General features: G+C 40.6%; 1 protein-coding gene across 2 annotated transcripts; it reads right to left on the minus strand.

Moving 5' to 3' along the window:
* Positions 1 to 98: 98 nt before the first annotated feature.
* On the minus strand, positions 99 to 15970 carry FH (fumarate hydratase). 2 transcript variants are annotated; one of them, XM_071455394.1, is made up of 10 exons: positions 15787 to 15970; positions 9262 to 9396; positions 8414 to 8524; positions 6852 to 7028; positions 5887 to 6069; positions 4764 to 4929; positions 2768 to 2971; positions 1407 to 1534; positions 832 to 985; positions 99 to 304 (listed from the first exon to the last, which is right to left on the minus strand). In XM_071455394.1, exons 1-10 carry the CDS (start codon positions 15913 to 15915, stop codon positions 162 to 164), a joined length of 1530 nt encoding a protein of 509 aa, XP_071311495.1. In that variant the 5' UTR covers positions 15916 to 15970; the 3' UTR covers positions 99 to 161. The 2 variants fall into 2 exon arrangements, with proteins under 2 accessions (XP_071311495.1, XP_071311505.1); XM_071455404.1 differs by lacking the exon at positions 15787 to 15970 and adding an exon at positions 9604 to 9622.
* Between the last annotated feature and the right edge of the window lie 1199 nt (positions 15971 to 17169).

The raw sequence follows: 17169 nt of genomic DNA on the forward strand, positions 1-17169 counted from the left end.
GAAAGACGGGATGTGGCACTCAGTGTCATCATCTAGCTGACATGCTAGTGCTCAGTCATAGGTTGAGCTCAGTCATCTCAGAGGACTTTTCCAACTAATGGCTTATATGATATCATATTTATTTATTTATTTATATTAAGAACACTTTTTTTTTACAGAAGTTACTGAGGACCTAACATGTCTTTAGGTTTCACCCACTGATCGAACTGCTCTGATGTAAGGAATCCCAGCTTTATAGCAGCTTCTTTTAACGTTGTCCCTTCTTTGTGCGCTGTTTTGGCAATCTTGGCTGCTTTATCATATCCTGTGACAAAACAAAATCAACAAATTATCCATTTGCAATTTTAGATGATTCATCAGAGGTGAGAGAAAAGTGGGACACAGTCTTTGGAAAATTATTTGCTAGGCATTACTATTACTGTTTAACTCAATTTGCAGGAAATGCACACCAAATGTCTACTCCTTACTTGAGCTGATTGTGTTATTCTTGTTTTAATTTATTTAGATCAAAGATTTATGGGAACTTCTCCTTTAAAAAAACCTCATCTTTTAATCTTCCACTCAACCTCAAATAATGATAATTTAGGAAAACAGGCACATACATTCTCCCAATGTCCTTTTGACGCTAATCAGTTATTTTTCTAATACCCTGGCATGGCCACTGCAAGGAGAACACAGCTTTTACAACAGCAACTGGTGATGCTGAAGTAAGTTAACTTTTGACCTAACTTGGCCTTACAAGCATTGTGACCATACAAATGAAGTGTACAAAATAATGTTACCACAAAATGTTTTGCTATGTTCTGAGAAGTTTTTGAGCCTTAAACCTACCTATATGTGGGTTCAGTGCTGTTACCAACATCAGAGATTCATTCATCAGTTTGTTGATCCTATCCGTATTGGCTTGGATTCCAACTACACAGTTGTCAGTGAAAGAAACACACACATCTCCTAGAAGTCTTGCAGAGTTTAAAACATTTTTAATCTAACAAGACAAAGAAAGAAATACCAATTATTTAATTCAGGTATTACTAGTTGTACATTCTGTCACCTTTGTTCATAACCAGTGCCCTCCCTGCAATTTCAACCTATTTAACAGGCTATTTTCCTTCCAGTATCTGAAGGGGGCCTACAGGGAAGGCAGAGAGGGACTCTTTGTCAGGACCTGTAGTGACAGGACAAGGAGCAGTGGGTATAGACTGGAAGAGGGGGAAATTAGGCTCAATATTAGGAAGAAATTCTTTACTGTGAGGGTGGTGAGATACTGGAACAGTATCTGAGGGATGCTGCAGATGCCCCAGCCTTGGCAGTGTTCAAGTGTTCACTGAGGGTTTTTTCTGTCTGTAAGTTACCTGACTGTACAATTACTTAAAAAGTCCTAGATATGTAAAACTTTATGAACTTACCATCATGGGCTTAAAGACATTCAGTTCAAAGTGTCCATTGCTTCCTCCTACAGTAACAGCAACATGATTTCCCATAACCTGGGCTGCCACCATGGTCACAGCTTCACACTGGGTAGGGTTCACTTTTCCTGGTTGTGAAAGGGAGAGAAAAAGGTTACCAAAGGAGAAGGAAAGGGAAAAACCAACCAATCAACCAACCAGGCCAGCAGCCTTCTACTAAATCACACTCAATAGAAAATGTTTTGTAAAAGGTAACTTGTCTTACTCGTCTGTATCTGTACCCCACATAAAATAATTATTATTATTTCTACAAATGATATTTAATTGAATTTACTATTCCAGTATTTTCAGCAAGGATCTGTAACACAGCTATGGCTGCTTCAGCAGTCTCCCAAGACTCTGAGAGCTTGAGGATGAGCTCAACAGCTCAACGTGTGCATGAGCTAAAGAGCTGTTCATTACCACAGTTCTTAATAGTCAAGAGATTATCACCTGTCTTTACATGTTCAAGTTGGCATTTCTGGGAGACCCCTATCAGATCTTAGTCAGCTCAAGGAAAGTATTCCTGACATGTTAGATAAAGTTAGTACACTGTCAGAAAACAAAAAAAAACCAACAAAAAACCCAAACAGAAAAATCAAAAAAACCAATCCCCTGCCAAACCCAACAAACACATCAAGTTAAAGTGGTCTCCAAGCAAGTTTGTTTTATGGTTTTATCATTTAATTTTTACACATAATCCTAGTAAGAACATTCACTGTTTGCTTTTTTAGAGCCAGATATGTTCATGACCTATTTCTTTTATCGTTTATGATACAGGAGGAACAACTTACAATAGTTTTGGATGTGCAATATTCATATGGACATACTTTTTTAGGAGATGAAAGGAATGCTTATTAGCATTATTCCTTTCTTCCTTATCCTCCCATACAATGAGATCATTGCAGAAGGGAAAATATGAGTGCATAACACTAATCATGCCAGGAAGCAGAGACCAAAGTCAAGTTACACAACAGTGTTGCTACAATTCACTGATTAAAGATTATTTCAGAAAAGCCTTTACCTCAAAACTGTAGAGATGTTGCAATTCTAAATGAAAGCTTTGAGCAGTAAGTTTGTGTTAATAAAGCTGTATTCTTACAGATACTACACTCCCCCATACACTTGCCAGCACACAGCTGTGCAAACATTTTTATGAACAGAGGTTTTGGTAAAATAGGGCAGTAGATAAAACCTGAGAGAATTGTGGACTTATTGACATTTGTGACAGTATTTGGTAAACATCTGTTAAAAGACAGTGGTCAAAAGAAAAAAAAAAAAAAAAGGAACAGGTCATTTTTCTCTGCATGTTTTCTCTGTACCTGGCATGATGCTGCTCCCTGGTTCATTTTCAGGCAGGATGAGCTCCCCCAGCCCAGAGCGTGGCCCAGAGCCCAGGAAGCGAATGTCATTAGCAATTTTCATCAGACTGCACGCCACTGTGTTCATGGCTCCACTGAGCTCCACCAAAGCATCGTGAGCTGCAAGAGCTTCAAACTTATTTGGAGCAGTGACAAAAGGCAAACCTACAGGGAGAGGGTGTAAACATTAAACCAGTGAAGCACTTCCTTGCAGACATAAACCAGACAGACAAACACATAACTAGCTTAATAAAAAATTAAAATTAACAACCCTGTAAGATCATCTCTTTCCTCTAGAGTTTTCTTCACAAACATATTTCTGAAAGTAAATTAAATACAAAAACACATAATGAAAGTCATTAAAATACAGAAGAGTATAAAATTTGAGCATCCACCTACAACAAAGGTACAAATTTCAACCCTTCATAGTGTGTTGCATTCTAAGCACTGCTTCTGCACCACAGTGCTTTGTGGATGTCAATAATCTTTCGAAAGTTAGCCCAACTTAGGCATTTCTTGCATTAAATCAAGTTAGACACTTTGGATTGTTAATTGCTGTGATGCTTTCAGTTATAAAAATAGATGTTTCTGCAGCATAGTGAAGCCATTAGGGTAACTAAGAAGTAATCACAATGGAAGGGAACAATAAACCAGCCAGAACATGAGAAAGCTGGATCAGACTTAGGAGGATGCCTGGCAACAGCAAGAGCACAGGAGCACAGCAATGGAAGGAACAGTTCTGTTTATGTTAATTACATGCCTGAGATGTAAACCTAGGTTCCATGATGAAAAACATTCCTTCGGGACTTTGCTCTGAAGGGGCAGTCCCAGCAGAATGGGACTGTAAAAAATTACAGACATCACTAAGGACTGACTGTGGGCTGGATTTCTGCCCCCCAGAATGACTGATCTGAGCTTTCAGCACCAGTTCGAAGGAGAGCAGCATGATTCCTGTAATTTCCAGTGTTTTGCACTTCCTGACAAACACCGAATCCCACCCAATTTGCATGGACTTGTGAACCGCACAGCTGCCTTCTGTTAGAGAGGTCTATCCAAACTTCTCCTTTTGTTTTTGCCAATAGCCACCCTCTATAAGAGCATAAGGAACTTCAGGAGTCTGCCCTACTCATACAATTTGCCCATACAGGATCCAAAACATCCACTGACACGGGAGAGCTTCCTAACACCACCAGAACATGCCCTGTACTGCTCCTGGCAGCTGTTGTTTACAGCTAGTTACTTCTCTTTCAAGGTACATGACAGTTTTGACCCTCTGTAACACAGTGAATAATAAATCCATTAAAACAAAAATACCGTCACTAAGTAATTTCAGATTTTACAGCACATGTAAATAACAGATGTACACATTTGTTGGGGGGGTGCATTTTGAAAACTGATACCGTGACACAAAAGATCTGATTTAGAGATCAAAAAACTCAGGTGCACTATAAATTAAATAAGTTTTAAATAAGTAAATAGAAAATAAGTAAATAAGTTTTAAGATCTATAAAGACAGGATTAAAAAAAAATTAGATAGTTAACTTTTACTCTTTCATATGAAAAAAACAGAGTGGGTTTGGAAGCATTTTTTTCCATCTTTTGTGCTAAGTTGCTGAAAATTAAGAGAGCCAGAGGAGCAAAGATCAAGACAGAATGATTATAGTTGGGCTAATAATAGAAGTCTGAAACTGTATCCATATCCAAAGAGCCTTGCTTGGATAAGCACCATCATTTCAGTCACTTTCAATGCACTAAATAAAATTATAACAATAAATTGCACAAAAAATCCAAAGTAGAAGGCATATAATAGACGGAATTAACAAGAGCTTCATGTTAAAATATAAATACAGTTCAAGCTTATGAGAAGTATGGAAACTGGACAGATTTAGTTTGAATTTGACTGCATGTCACATACACTGCTTTACTGATAACTCACTCTCACATAGTGGTTTCCCACCTGTCAGTTCAGCCACTTTAGCAGCAACTTTCTCAGCAAAGCCAACCCTTGTGTTCAACCCCGTGCCGACTGCAGTGCCACCAGCTGCCAGCTGATACACCCTTGGCATGCTGGATTCAATCCTGGCCACACCATATTTGATTTGTTGCACATAGCCACTAAATTCCTTTGAAAGAAAGGACAAGTTTAAGGAACAAAGGCAACAAGCAAGAATAAGCATCCAGATTATTTAGATTTTTAACGTGATTTGACTAATTCCTTTAAAAACCTGAAGGCACTGAACTTCACCCAAATGCTAAACCTAAGCATGTTTGCATAAGAGGGAAAGTATATATCTATTAAAGGACTGGTCCCATGCACCAAAAAATTATGCATTAAACCAATCTTAATATGGAAAGACATAACATACATAATTATACATAAGGCATCTTTCTCTCACTTTTTATCTTAGTTGCGTACTTAGCAGGATCTGATTCCATAGTAAATCAGCTCCAAGATTATATTAATGTTCTCAAAGAACAAATAAAGAAATGGATCTTGGACTTTGCTCACCTAATTTTAGTTAGTAAAAACCCCACCTGTTCATTCTTGGAGAAAGTCCATAAATTCTACTGCTGTTCTATCAATTCAGTTTAATTAATTACTAAATTACTGTAATATAAGCCATTCTTGACAATATGATATCATTTGCCATCTTTTATATATATATACACACATTTATACACACAAGATTATGTATTGAAATTTTTCACTCACAATATTTAGTAGTTTTGTGTGTTGGCAAAACATAACTTACATAAATTTACAGATTACAGACAACAACTACCTCTTCCCCGCAATGTAACAGAAAAACTGTGCTGTGTATCTGCTAATGAAGCATCATTTAAAAATAATATGTATTTTATTACTGTTAGAAATAAAATACACATGGGGAAAAAAATTAATAAAAATTATGATGCATGTAATACAGTACAGCATATCCAGCAAACTCCAGTACAGACTGAAAACACTCAGGCTGAGATTCAGCCATTTTGCTATATTTTGTCCTAAACTATCAATTTAATTTAGGCATCCTTAAGTTTGAATTTTCCAAAGAAAGGCATAATTTTAATTTTTTTTTTACCTGCCCAAGTGTAAGTGGAACAGCATCTTGCGTATGAGTGCGCCCTATTTTAATGATTTGGGAAAACTCTTTGGATTTCCCTTCGAGTGCATTCTGTAGCTTCTTTAGTCCAGGTAACAAGACCTCATTAACCTCCTGGGCAGCAGCAATATGCATTGCTGTTGGGAAAGTGTCATTTGAACTCTGGGGAAAAAAAAAAAAATCAAGAATATTAATTTACAAGCTTTTCTCACCATTGCTGCTGTAAGATGTACATGAGTAGCTTTGTTCTCTTTATCTCATAAACTCTTAGTAACTAAGCTAAGAGTAAGCAACTTAGGGGTGTTCCACAAAGTCATTTCCTTCTTGATAAATCAACTTGTTATGACTACACCCACAGAAGGCTAAATTTAATAGATTGCTCATAACAACCTTGGGACAAAAAAATTAATTACTATAGTAGTTATGAGAGATGGCTAACAAATGGACAGATGATTTTAAAGGAATTGTAGGTGACTTTAAAACACACATGTTGCTTTGATAATGTTAAATCCATCATTCACAGAATACACAAGCACAAAGGATCAGGAAGGGAAACAACCAAGTCAGTGGCTTAATCTTTCCTTCAAGGTAGGTGAAGTTTAAGAGAGAAGCATAATAAAAATGCCTACCATGATCCAACTTTTAGAAACTGGACCTATATTTAACATCTTTAAGACTGTAATCACAAGGCCACCACTGTGTAATATATTATGTATGAATTTATCTATCATGAATGAATTCAAAGTTCTTAATCTGAAAAGATCATACTGTCACTGAAAAACATCTTGAAGTTCATATGAACTGAAAAAACCAGAAAATTGTTACCAAAGTTGTCCACAAAACATTTTTTTAAGCTAAACAGTGGATACAAGAAAACACATAATTCACAATTCAAAGACACAAAACTTTTGAAATTAAAAGCAGTATAAATCAAGTCTAACAACCTGGCTTTTGTTAACATGATCATTTGGATGCACTGGCTTTTTGCTTCCCAGTGTCCCTCCCATTATCTCAATAGCTCTGTTGCTGATGACTTCATTAACATTCATATTGGTTTGAGTTCCAGACCCAGTCTGCCACACCACCAAAGGGAAGTGATCATTTAATTTTCCTTCAGCTACCTATAATGGAAAAAACAGAAAAAATTGTTCCACTAAAACAAAAAAGAAAAAAAAACCTTGAAAATTTTATTGCCATAATTAAAATTATGCTCTCAGTTATATTTTTAAGTTTATATATAGCAACTAATGAATTTACACTAGAATAATTAACATGTTTTTATGTAATACCACGTAATACCAGATATTAGAAGCAAAAAAAAACCACTTTCTATGCTTTTTGAAGACTGAATTGTGAAATACAAAGATATATAAAATTTGATTTCATATTCTACAGACATAGACAGAAAGTATTTTTAAAAGGTACTTTAGGTTACATCTTCTCTCAGTGTAACTGGACTCTGATACCTCTCAATAAAGAAATTTCATGCAGGGAAGTTCCAGACCTCTTACACCTGCACACATTACATGCTGTATCAATGAAACCAGCAGATGGCTGTCAGTCTCAAACAGCTCCTTCTTGTAAGGCACTCTCATGTTTGATCAACATTTTTTGGAGCCTATGGAATCTTAGACACATTCAGAAAGTTTTCTAAACATGTGTTTTAATAATATCAAAATCTGTGCTCAGAAGTATCACCCCACATATTAGCCCCAGAAAAAGGAGCTGTTGTCACAACTCTGAGGCTCATCAGATTACCAGGATACGTAAATCCTCCTGGAATCATGTTCAAGAAACGATCTTCTGTATTTCCCATCTTATACAGAGGCAATGTTCCCACCTCCAAGAGTAGCTTGATTCCTCTTTTTATTTAAGTTGTATCAGAAAATTATTTTGGAGGTGAGGGAAAGGGTATCATAGCAGGGGTGTTTTTAGAATACAATAAAGAAAGCCACAAACATCTTTCAGAATTTATGAATCTAAACTAAGGAGCCTTAATCCACCAAATCTTCTAATGCAACTTTAACTAGGGGAACCATAGAAACCAGAAGAGCACGGATATATTTTGGAGTTCCCCAAAGCTATTGGGTCTTAGGACTTAAGATACTACAGCTGTTAGGAAGAAGATACAGCTTCTGCCACCACTGAAATATTTTTAAGCTAGTCAGCACAAAAAAAAACTCTGTAAAAATGCTTCTAGATAAACAAATCTGTTGATTTAGTCAAAGCAAAACACCTGGTATTATCACACCTCAAATAATGGTCACTCACAATTCTGCACTTGGGTGGCATTTATCAACATGCATTTGAACATTCCATCATTTCTTTATATGCAAGAAAGAAAATAGTAAAATATTATATTAAGTAAATGATCTCTGGAGAACAAGATTTACTAAGAGGAAATGCTTTCCTCTAGCAATCTGAGAAATGCAATCCCCCACCCTCCTGTGAAAAGCTTAACAAAAACACAGTGGTAGTTCCAGTATTTTGAACAGCTCATTCCTACCTCATTTGCTGCCTGCACAATGGCTTTAGCAATCTTGGGGTCAAGACCATAATCTTGATTTACTTCTGCAGCTGCTCTCTTCAAGATGCCAAAAGCCCTTATGACTTGAACCTGAGACACAAGGGTAAGTTTAAACACACAATTTCTTTCCCCCAAAGGATATGTCATCAATTTATAGTGCATGTCTAGTTCTGAACCAAACTGCTTGTGATTTTAAGCCCAGCAGCAGTCCATCAGCCCAACCAGAGAGCAATCAGCTCATCTGGGATTATGTTCCCACCAACAGAAACATTCACCCCAGAGGGGAGAGACAGCTCTTTCTGCAAGGCCAGGTATGCTCTGTGTGTCAAAAGTTACGTGCATTAGAATAGAACTGGTTCCATTTCTAAAGCAGCCTTTTGAAAGAAAACTGACAAATTTCAGTACATAGAGACTCAGTACATACAAACCATGTGCACATTAATGGCCTTAGCACAGCTACATGTGACAAATTAAGTTTATATCAACTCGTCCTATACTAGACTACTTCAATAACAAACTAGATAAATGCAACATCAAATTACTCCATTTGCTTTTTCATCTTTGTAAAGATGAAAGACAGATTTCTATTCATCCTGGTTATTAAAAAATAAAGCAACACCATAAAATTATTCAAGATTCAATTTATTTAAACACAACAAGAAATACTTCCACCACAATAATATATTGCCATAAAATTTCTACCTTTAATTAAAATTCAAAGTTGTTCACACTTCCAGCAAAAGCCTGAGAAGGTATTTAGAAGATATTCACTTTCACATACAAAACATACTCTAGAGAAGAAGAGAACACAGATTTGAATTACTTACTGGCATCCTTTCTGAAACACCTCCAATCTTGAAGTTCATTGTAGATCTCACAGTTTGGGCACCATAGTATTTGTCACTTGGGACCTTCAGTTCACCAAAAGTATCATATTCTGTCCTGAAAGCCTCTTGAGAAGACTATAGAAAAGGGAAAAAAAATTTAAAAAACTCTGGCAATCAGTATATTCTATTTGAAAGCAAGTAGTCAAGAGAAAGAAGATGGAAAAAAATACAAAGCCAAGACATGCAGTTAGTCACAGGCGTTTCTAATTACATCTGGAAAGGTGAGACATTGTTCTAGTTTGAGCAGCTGTCTCCCAGAAGTCGCAAGCACAAACCACGTACCATTGTCGCGTCCTGCTGCAGCGAGGGGCACAACAACTCCCTGGGCCCCAGAGCCTCACACCCCAGGCAGCCACCGACCACCAACAGGGAAAGGAAGGCAGCAGGACAGATCCTGGTTTACCAAATGCCAGAACCCTTCATTATGCCAGGGACCAACACAAGAACATGAGGGGGTAGAGCTATGGGTTTTATAGGGGTGGAGTTTAGGGTCGGGGTCCAATAGTAAGAGGAGCAGGAGACTCCAAAGGGGTGGATCGAGGAAGACAACCAATGTAAAAGCTAAGGCGGGAACATTGCAGAAGGATTTCAACCAATGAGGGTACAGGAAAAGAAGAACATTCTGGGCCATTCCTCATTTGAAAAAAGGGGGTGGAGTGTCTTTTCCCGGGCTTATGAGGGCACACCCCACAGGGTGGAGGGGCGGAATCTTTAAATCTTCTTTAAATCACGCCCCTTGCCGGATGCTGTCTGTCTGAGTAGAATCACCGCCTCCTGGGGCAGGGACACTCCACAATTCCACCTTTTTTATTTATTTTAGAAACAGGGAATAATCTTTAAGTTAGGGTCCTAGAATAGTCTTATATTACTTAATACTGATGGGATAACTTATAGAAGGATTACAACAACTCATAAAGGAGATCACAGAGACATAACAATGAACAGTGAAATACAATTAACATAACAACAACAATTGTAGAACTAATAATTTTAGTTAAACTTGTCACAACAAACAACCTCAATGGGAAAATTAAATGTGAAAGGGACACACATAAGAAATTAATTTTAACATATGTAAGGAGTAGAAAGTATAGGTAAAAGTAAGTTTAACGTAACGATTAATGCAACACTTAATTAAAGCCTTCTCTTTCATTGCTCTTTTCTCAACTTAATACCCTTATTCTTAGTAAACCACTCCTTTTCCTTTTTGCTCACTCTCTCACTGTCCCCCTTTTCTTTTTCCTACTTTCTCCTCCCTTTCTCTTCCCTCTAACAGTCTTTCAAGTATTCTATATTATCACCCCTCATGCAGATATATATTTACTGCACCTATAGGTATAGTAGATATATTATATCTAGGTGTATTTTATGTAATATTTATGTATGGTAACATTTCTATGTCATGTATCCACCTAGCATCTGTTATTATCTAGCACAGGCACAGCTAAATTCATTTTAGCTGACAATAATTTTTTTACTTTTTGTAGAACAGCACAGTAACTTGTGATGATGTGATCACATTCATATGCAGCTCTACAAAGATTATGGAACTGACAAGAAGTAACAACAGTTTACTCTTCCTCTTCCCACACCTTGGTCAGCAAAGTCCCAATTTCCTACGAGAAAGGTATTCATCCTTTCCCAGGAGAGGAAATTACCTTCTTTCAGAGGCCTCAGGAAGGGGGAGAAGTCTTTTATTTCTTTATAATGGATAGACTAAAACAATCTGAGCCGTCCAGGCAGGGAATATACATTTATAATGCTGGGTTCCTGACATAACCAGGGGTGACTGACATGACTCAGGGTGAGTCTTTGGGAAATAAACCTCTTATCAATAAAGTCAAGTCAGTCTTGCAGTGCAGTGAAAGAAGAAAATCAAATGCAAGGAACTATCAAGAAAAGCAGAGGATACAAAGAGAAACACTGCTGTGCCACCATGATTCATTGACAGTCTGAGGTCTTTGTGCAGATTTGGTTCTTTCATCCCCAAAATATCTATTACTGGAAACAGTTCAAAGGCAATAAAGTTGACAAAAGGGAACAGCTTTCTTAAGACAAGTGACTTTTTTGTTTAGAAAAAAAGATAACCTGGGGACTGAAGGAAAACTGAGGTATAACCACTATTAACTGCTCACTGTCTCCTCCAATACAAGACACAGGAGCCCTAACATGCTTGTAGGAGTCAGGTTGAAGGCAAGGGAAAGGGAGCAGCTCTTCACACAAGTCACAGACTGACACAACTCCTTGCCAGCTGATGCTGGGGATGCAAGAAGTCCACCAGACTTCAGGAAAGATGAGATAAGCCCTCAGAAGAAAGATCTAAACTGGGTTATTACACAGACAAACCACAGACTCAGGAAACTCCCTGATGTGAAAATCATAGAATCATTAAGGTGGGAAAAGTCCTCCAAGATCATTAAGTCCCACCTCTGATCAAACATCCCTATGTCAACTAAACCACAGCACTAAGAGCCACATCCACTTATTTCATAAACAATTCCAGGGATGGGGATTCCACCACTTCCTGGGCAGTCTGTTCCAATGTCTGATCCCCCTTCCAGTGAACAAGTTCTTCTTGATGTCCAACATGAACCTTCCCTGGGTTCATGTTGGACATCATGGGGTGCAGCCTGAGGCCACTTCCTCTTATTTTGGGAGAAAAGGCCAACCCCCACCTAGCTACAGCCTCCTTTCAGGAGTTGTACAGAGTGATAAGGTCCCCCCCAAGACCCCTTTTCTCCAGGTTAAACACACCCAGCTCCCTCCGCTGCTCCTCATAGGGCTTATGCTCCTCACCCTTCACCAGCTTCATTGCCCTTCTCTGGACTCACTCCAGCAACTCAATGTCCTTTCAGAATTGAGAGGCCCAGAACTGGACACAGGACTCGAGGTGTGGCCTCAGCAGTGCTGAGTACATGAAGAGTTTGGGTGAGAAAATGGGGAAAGCATCATTAAGTTCACACAGTTCTTACTCTTCCTTAGGAGTTCACTTCTGAAGTCAGACTGTTCCTCTCTCTTCTTTGTTCATTTTACTTTCTCCTTCTTTAGAGAACACTTTAGAGAACACTCCCTCAGTGCTCTTGGACAGAAGCACAGCTGGGTATTGGCCAGAACACCCTCTCCAGCAGCCCTGACCTTCTGCCTGCCCAGGTTTGCATCACCATGGATGGCAAGCTGCAGCAGAGAGAGGGAAGTGTCCCAACCTCTTTACTGTAATTCCCAGCCAGACAGAGACACTCTGCCATCAGGTACCATCAGTGACATACCAGAGACACCAGCCCTGCTCACTTTGAGTACTTCAGAGGAGGTGGTGCCTGTGACCTGGAGGAAACTGCAGCCCAACCCACAACAAGGGTTAGCTCTCACATGGCTATCCCCACATCTTGTGTTTTGGCTGATGCTCTCCTGGGCACTGACTCCTCAAGAATAGAAAGCTTACTGTGGAAGAGTAAGTAATTCCTATGTTATTTAATCCTCTTTGTCCTGCTTGAATCACTTAGCATTCATTTACATGCTACCAAGAAACAGAATACAGTAAACGCTTCTTTAGTATATCACTACCAAAAGCGTTTAATCGGGATGCTTGTGGGTCTTCATGTCAGCACATTAATATTCCAGCAGTTGGGATCACTGATTGTCTTCAAAATCCCTGCTTTTGACATTTGGACACCTTGTAAAAGGACACAATGCAAAGCTTTCACAGAGCTGGATAAGCAGAACCCATTCAGCTCCAAGCCCAGCTCTTGATATCATCAGTGGTTTAATAACTGAAAGTATTCACCCTCAAACAATATAAAATGTTAAACCACTGTAAGCTTTAAGACAAAAAAGCTAGCAGTTGCACAACTGATTCCTCGAACTTACATAATTCCAATGTCAACAATGATGAAACAAAGATAAATAGGATCAGTACATCCTCCTACAAGTACCTCTCAACAATGAAATCATTTAAAAAAAAAAAAAAACAAAACCAACTTTCCTAGCCAATTCCATGCTCATAAATCCCAATGAAGTTAACAGGGCAAGGTGCTTTAAGAAGAATGTCACTTGCTGATTCCTGTTGTAACAGGAGGCATTAGGCAAAAGAGCAAGATGATGTTTTTCATGCAGACTGAAGGAACTGAGCTGCAGCATTACTCTCAGCCTGCAGCAGGCACTGTCTGGGTGTGACTGTAACAAACATGATTCCCTCTCTCCTTGGCCAGAATTCAACCCCTTGAGCAGCTTTATGAGCTGAAGGTCCCAGCTCCTGTATGTAAAGAGGTTTCTGAAGTCACCCTGTGACCCAGAGGACCAGCAGTAAAATGGTGCATCAGTGGCACACTCCATCATCCCTGGGCCTCAGGAGAAGCCCAAAGGAGACTTGGAAACTCTGCCAGCAGCCAAAGTAAATTCCTGTGCTCACCTAATTTCTAACCTAGCTACAAGCAAGGCTCTGCTCACAGTTACTATTCATCACATTTACAAAACTTGTCTATTCCTCAGAAGGCCTGACAAGGTGTGGTCAGCCCTCCAAAATCCCTAGAACCCAAACACAGTCCAAAGGTCACAGTTAGGCAAACAGAACTGTACTTTTGCCTTGTTGCAGGGCACCGATCAGAACTGATTGCACCATAACACACCAGAGATACTCAAACAGCAGAACCACTGCAGTAATGCTCCCTGTGGAAAATTACACTCACTTATGGATGCAGCAACTTTTGGATGTAAGTATTTCAATTCAAAGAAACATGCATTTTAGCATGTCAAAAGCAGTCTTTCAAGGTCATCAGTATGTGCAATTTATGTTTTACTGCTCTCCTTTAGCAGATGAATAATGTTTCCATTTTTAAGCATCATCTCTCTTTTACAACACAATTTGAGTCACAAATTCTGAAATTTACCCTTTAGAACCCAAACCTAAGTATTCAGCTGAACCTAGTGTTCAGCTACAGAAGGACCACTATGACAATTCCATTTACAACATCTTGTGCAATTTAGCTCTAAGTAAAGGCAACACAATAAACTTACCAGGACAGAATGACTATTTGGTTGTATCTACATACACAATGTGTTTTAAAACAACTCTTGCTACTCAGAAAATCACTACAAACATCAAAAACGGATGTCTTGGGTTTGTTGGCTGGCTGTTTTTTTAAATTTAAATATTGGTTAGTACATTTTCTGGTGGTTCCTCTTTTACATCAAAACATACAGAACTTTTCCTGTAAGAATTCAACAGCTGCTTGACGTCCAAGTCCACTGACGGATGTTTTAAGTAGTGCTGTTATTTAAACTCCATGAACTCACAACACATACAGGACTGGTCACATTTCTGACCCGCAAAGAGCAAAACACATCTCATTCTTGTAAGACTGCAGATCAGACTCATAAACACCAGATTTTCAGCAAATGAATGAAGGCCATGATTTTTCTCAGACGATGCCAAATGGCAAAACAGAAAAAGGGAACCATCCGACAGGCCGGTGGTTTGAGTTACATATTCTGCTCTGCGGCTAGTTTTTTTAGGCAGTTAAGTTTCACTCACCGTGAAGTTTTTTCACTCACTGGAAAGTTTGTTTTATCAAATGCTACTTTTTACAACTTCATCAATATTACAGATTGGAAACTGCTGTACTAGATAAATTGATTAACTAATTTAGTAATTTAGTAAACTAAGGAATCGATAAAATCCTTAACACACCACCTTCTGCTGAAATTCTTCTCACAGGCTACACTACCTCGTTTTAAGGAGTGAACTCACAAAGATACACCTGAGACTAAGGTTTCCATGCAACATCCAACGCGTCAGAACTGAGACTTGAACTTCTGTATCCAAACAGTGTTTCTGTTTCTATGCTGAACCGCTTGCAACAATCGAGTCCCACTCGCGCCTGAGCCGGACAATCAACAGACTATACACGAATATCTCCTGATGATGCCCGCTAGAAGCACCGGGCAGTTCTCAGCTGAAAGCTCCCTAATTTTCAGGCAGCCTCAAAGCTATTCCAGTGACGAATATTCCTATTCCTGTGAGGATACAGCTTTTTATTATCTGCACCTCAACAGCTCCAAGAAAACGCCTCAAATTCCTGCGGAAGCAGCTGCCGCACAGCGCGGCTCTGCGAAGCGGGTCCCGCACCAACACCTTTCCTGCCCGGCGGCTCAGGGCCCGAATCTGCCCCGCGGCAGCGCCACGAGAGAGGGGGAGCTGCACATCCCGGCCTGCCCGGCAGCGGCTGCCCAGCCGAGCCGAGCCGCGCCGGGCCGGGCCGGGCCGCAGGAAGGATGCGGGAAATGGCCGCAAAAGCCCGGCAGAGGATGGCGGACTCGTCTTCCCGGTGCCGGCGCGCTCCCGACACAGCCGGCGGCCACCGCTGCCGCTGTCACCGCCCGCTCCCCGCTTCCCGCGGGGCGGGGCGGAGCGAGGGCGGCCGGCGGTGGCACTTAGAGGTCACGGCTCCCCGCTCCCCTGCCCGGGCTCACCATGGCGGCGCGGGGCGGCGCCGGGATCCAGCGGCCGGGGGTGGCGGGAGGCAGCGGGGGCGGCGGGCGGGAGAGGAGGAGACCGGCGGAGCGGCCGAGGCGGCGGCAGGCGCGGAGTGAGCGATGCATGGTGGCGGGGGCCGGGAGCACCGCGGGGGCGGGAGGCACGGCGGGACCGCCCCGGACGAGCGTCACGGTGCCCGCGGTGCCCGACCCCGGAGGCTCCGCCGCACCAATCGGCGGCTCCTGGAGCAGCGGCGGTCGCTGAGTGCGGCCCCTGCGCGGGTCCGCCCGGCCTGGGAAAACCCGGGAAAACCCGCCTGCCCCGGGCGAAGGGCAGCGGGAAAAGCGCTGTAGCAGCGATTTCTGCCCGAGGGACGGGGGAGAAGTATGAGCTTGTTCTGGTTTACTGTAGTCTTCTTAAAGATTATAAAACCTTATTCCCGCCTTCCTAAGGACAGTCAAGGCTCCTTTTATAAAACATGCTAAGTCAAGGTGCAGCCCCCTCTTTACTTCCTGCCCAAGAAGGCAGAGTGCTCCGACGTGCTACATGCTGGTGTAAAGTGCAGAAACCCTTCGAGAGCGAAAGAAGGTATGTTCCGTTTTTCCACCCACCAGCAGCAACATTCTAACACTTCAGGTTTTCCAACATTCTGATTTTTTTTTTCCAAGAGCAGCCAACATTCAGCCGTTAAGAAAACAATTTTTTTGCCTAACATGGAGAACGCTTCATTCCATTGCAACCTGCAAGGTACCCTTCAGTCCTACAAGAACTGTTATTCACAGAAATGCTGCCAGAAGCTGCTCTATTAATGCCTTACAAGTTACATCCTGGCACTAAAAGCACACTGAATTCGAGTCTTGCAAGCTTTTAAGTAAATCTTCTACCCCCTGGCTCCTCTGAGAAGAGACAGTCTAGGAAATACACAGGGCATGGCACTAAAATGGCTTCAGAAGTTCCAGAGACAATATAGACTGGGTAATGATATTATTATCTAGATTATTTTATATCAGAAGAAGTAAGTGAAAGTCTCTTTTTTCAGTCAATAAAACAGTATGACAATACAAAGCTATAACTACATCATCTTCTTCAAGTATTACTTGAAGTCAGCAACTAAGATGCTTAAGTCCCCACATCACAAAATTCAGCATCTCCATCTTGTCTAAAACTTTTGCAATGAATAGCTGGGGTTGGAAGGCATCTCTGGGAGGTCACCTAGTCCATTGCCCCTGTGCCAGCAGGTTCACCTGGAGCAGGTTGCACAGGATTACATCTAGGCAGGCTTTTAGTACCTCCAGAGAAGGAGATTCCACAACCTTTTTGGGCAGCCTGTTCCAGTGCTCCACCACTTTCAAAGTAAAGATAATCTCTCTCATAATTAA

The sequence above is a fragment of the Agelaius tricolor genome, unplaced genomic scaffold (genome assembly GCF_023055355.1).
Source record: "Agelaius tricolor isolate 1412-34295 unplaced genomic scaffold, bAgeTri1.0.p SCAF_2, whole genome shotgun sequence".
In the NCBI taxonomy this organism is placed as follows: Eukaryota; Metazoa; Chordata; class Aves; order Passeriformes; family Icteridae; genus Agelaius; species Agelaius tricolor.

Coding starts and splice junctions, on each gene's coding strand:
- FH (XM_071455394.1), bottom strand. CDS start 15,915: ATGCATCGCTCACTCCGCGCCTGCCGCCGCCTCGGCCGCTCCGCCGGT. Junction 4,930..5,886: donor TTCCACTTACACTTGGGCAG/GTAAAAAAAAAA, acceptor TTTCTTTCAAAG/GAATTTAGTGGCTATGTGCA. Junction 2,972..4,763: donor TAAAGTGGCTGAACTGACAG/GTGGGAAACCAC, acceptor CTCTCCCTGTAG/GTTTGCCTTTTGTCACTGCT.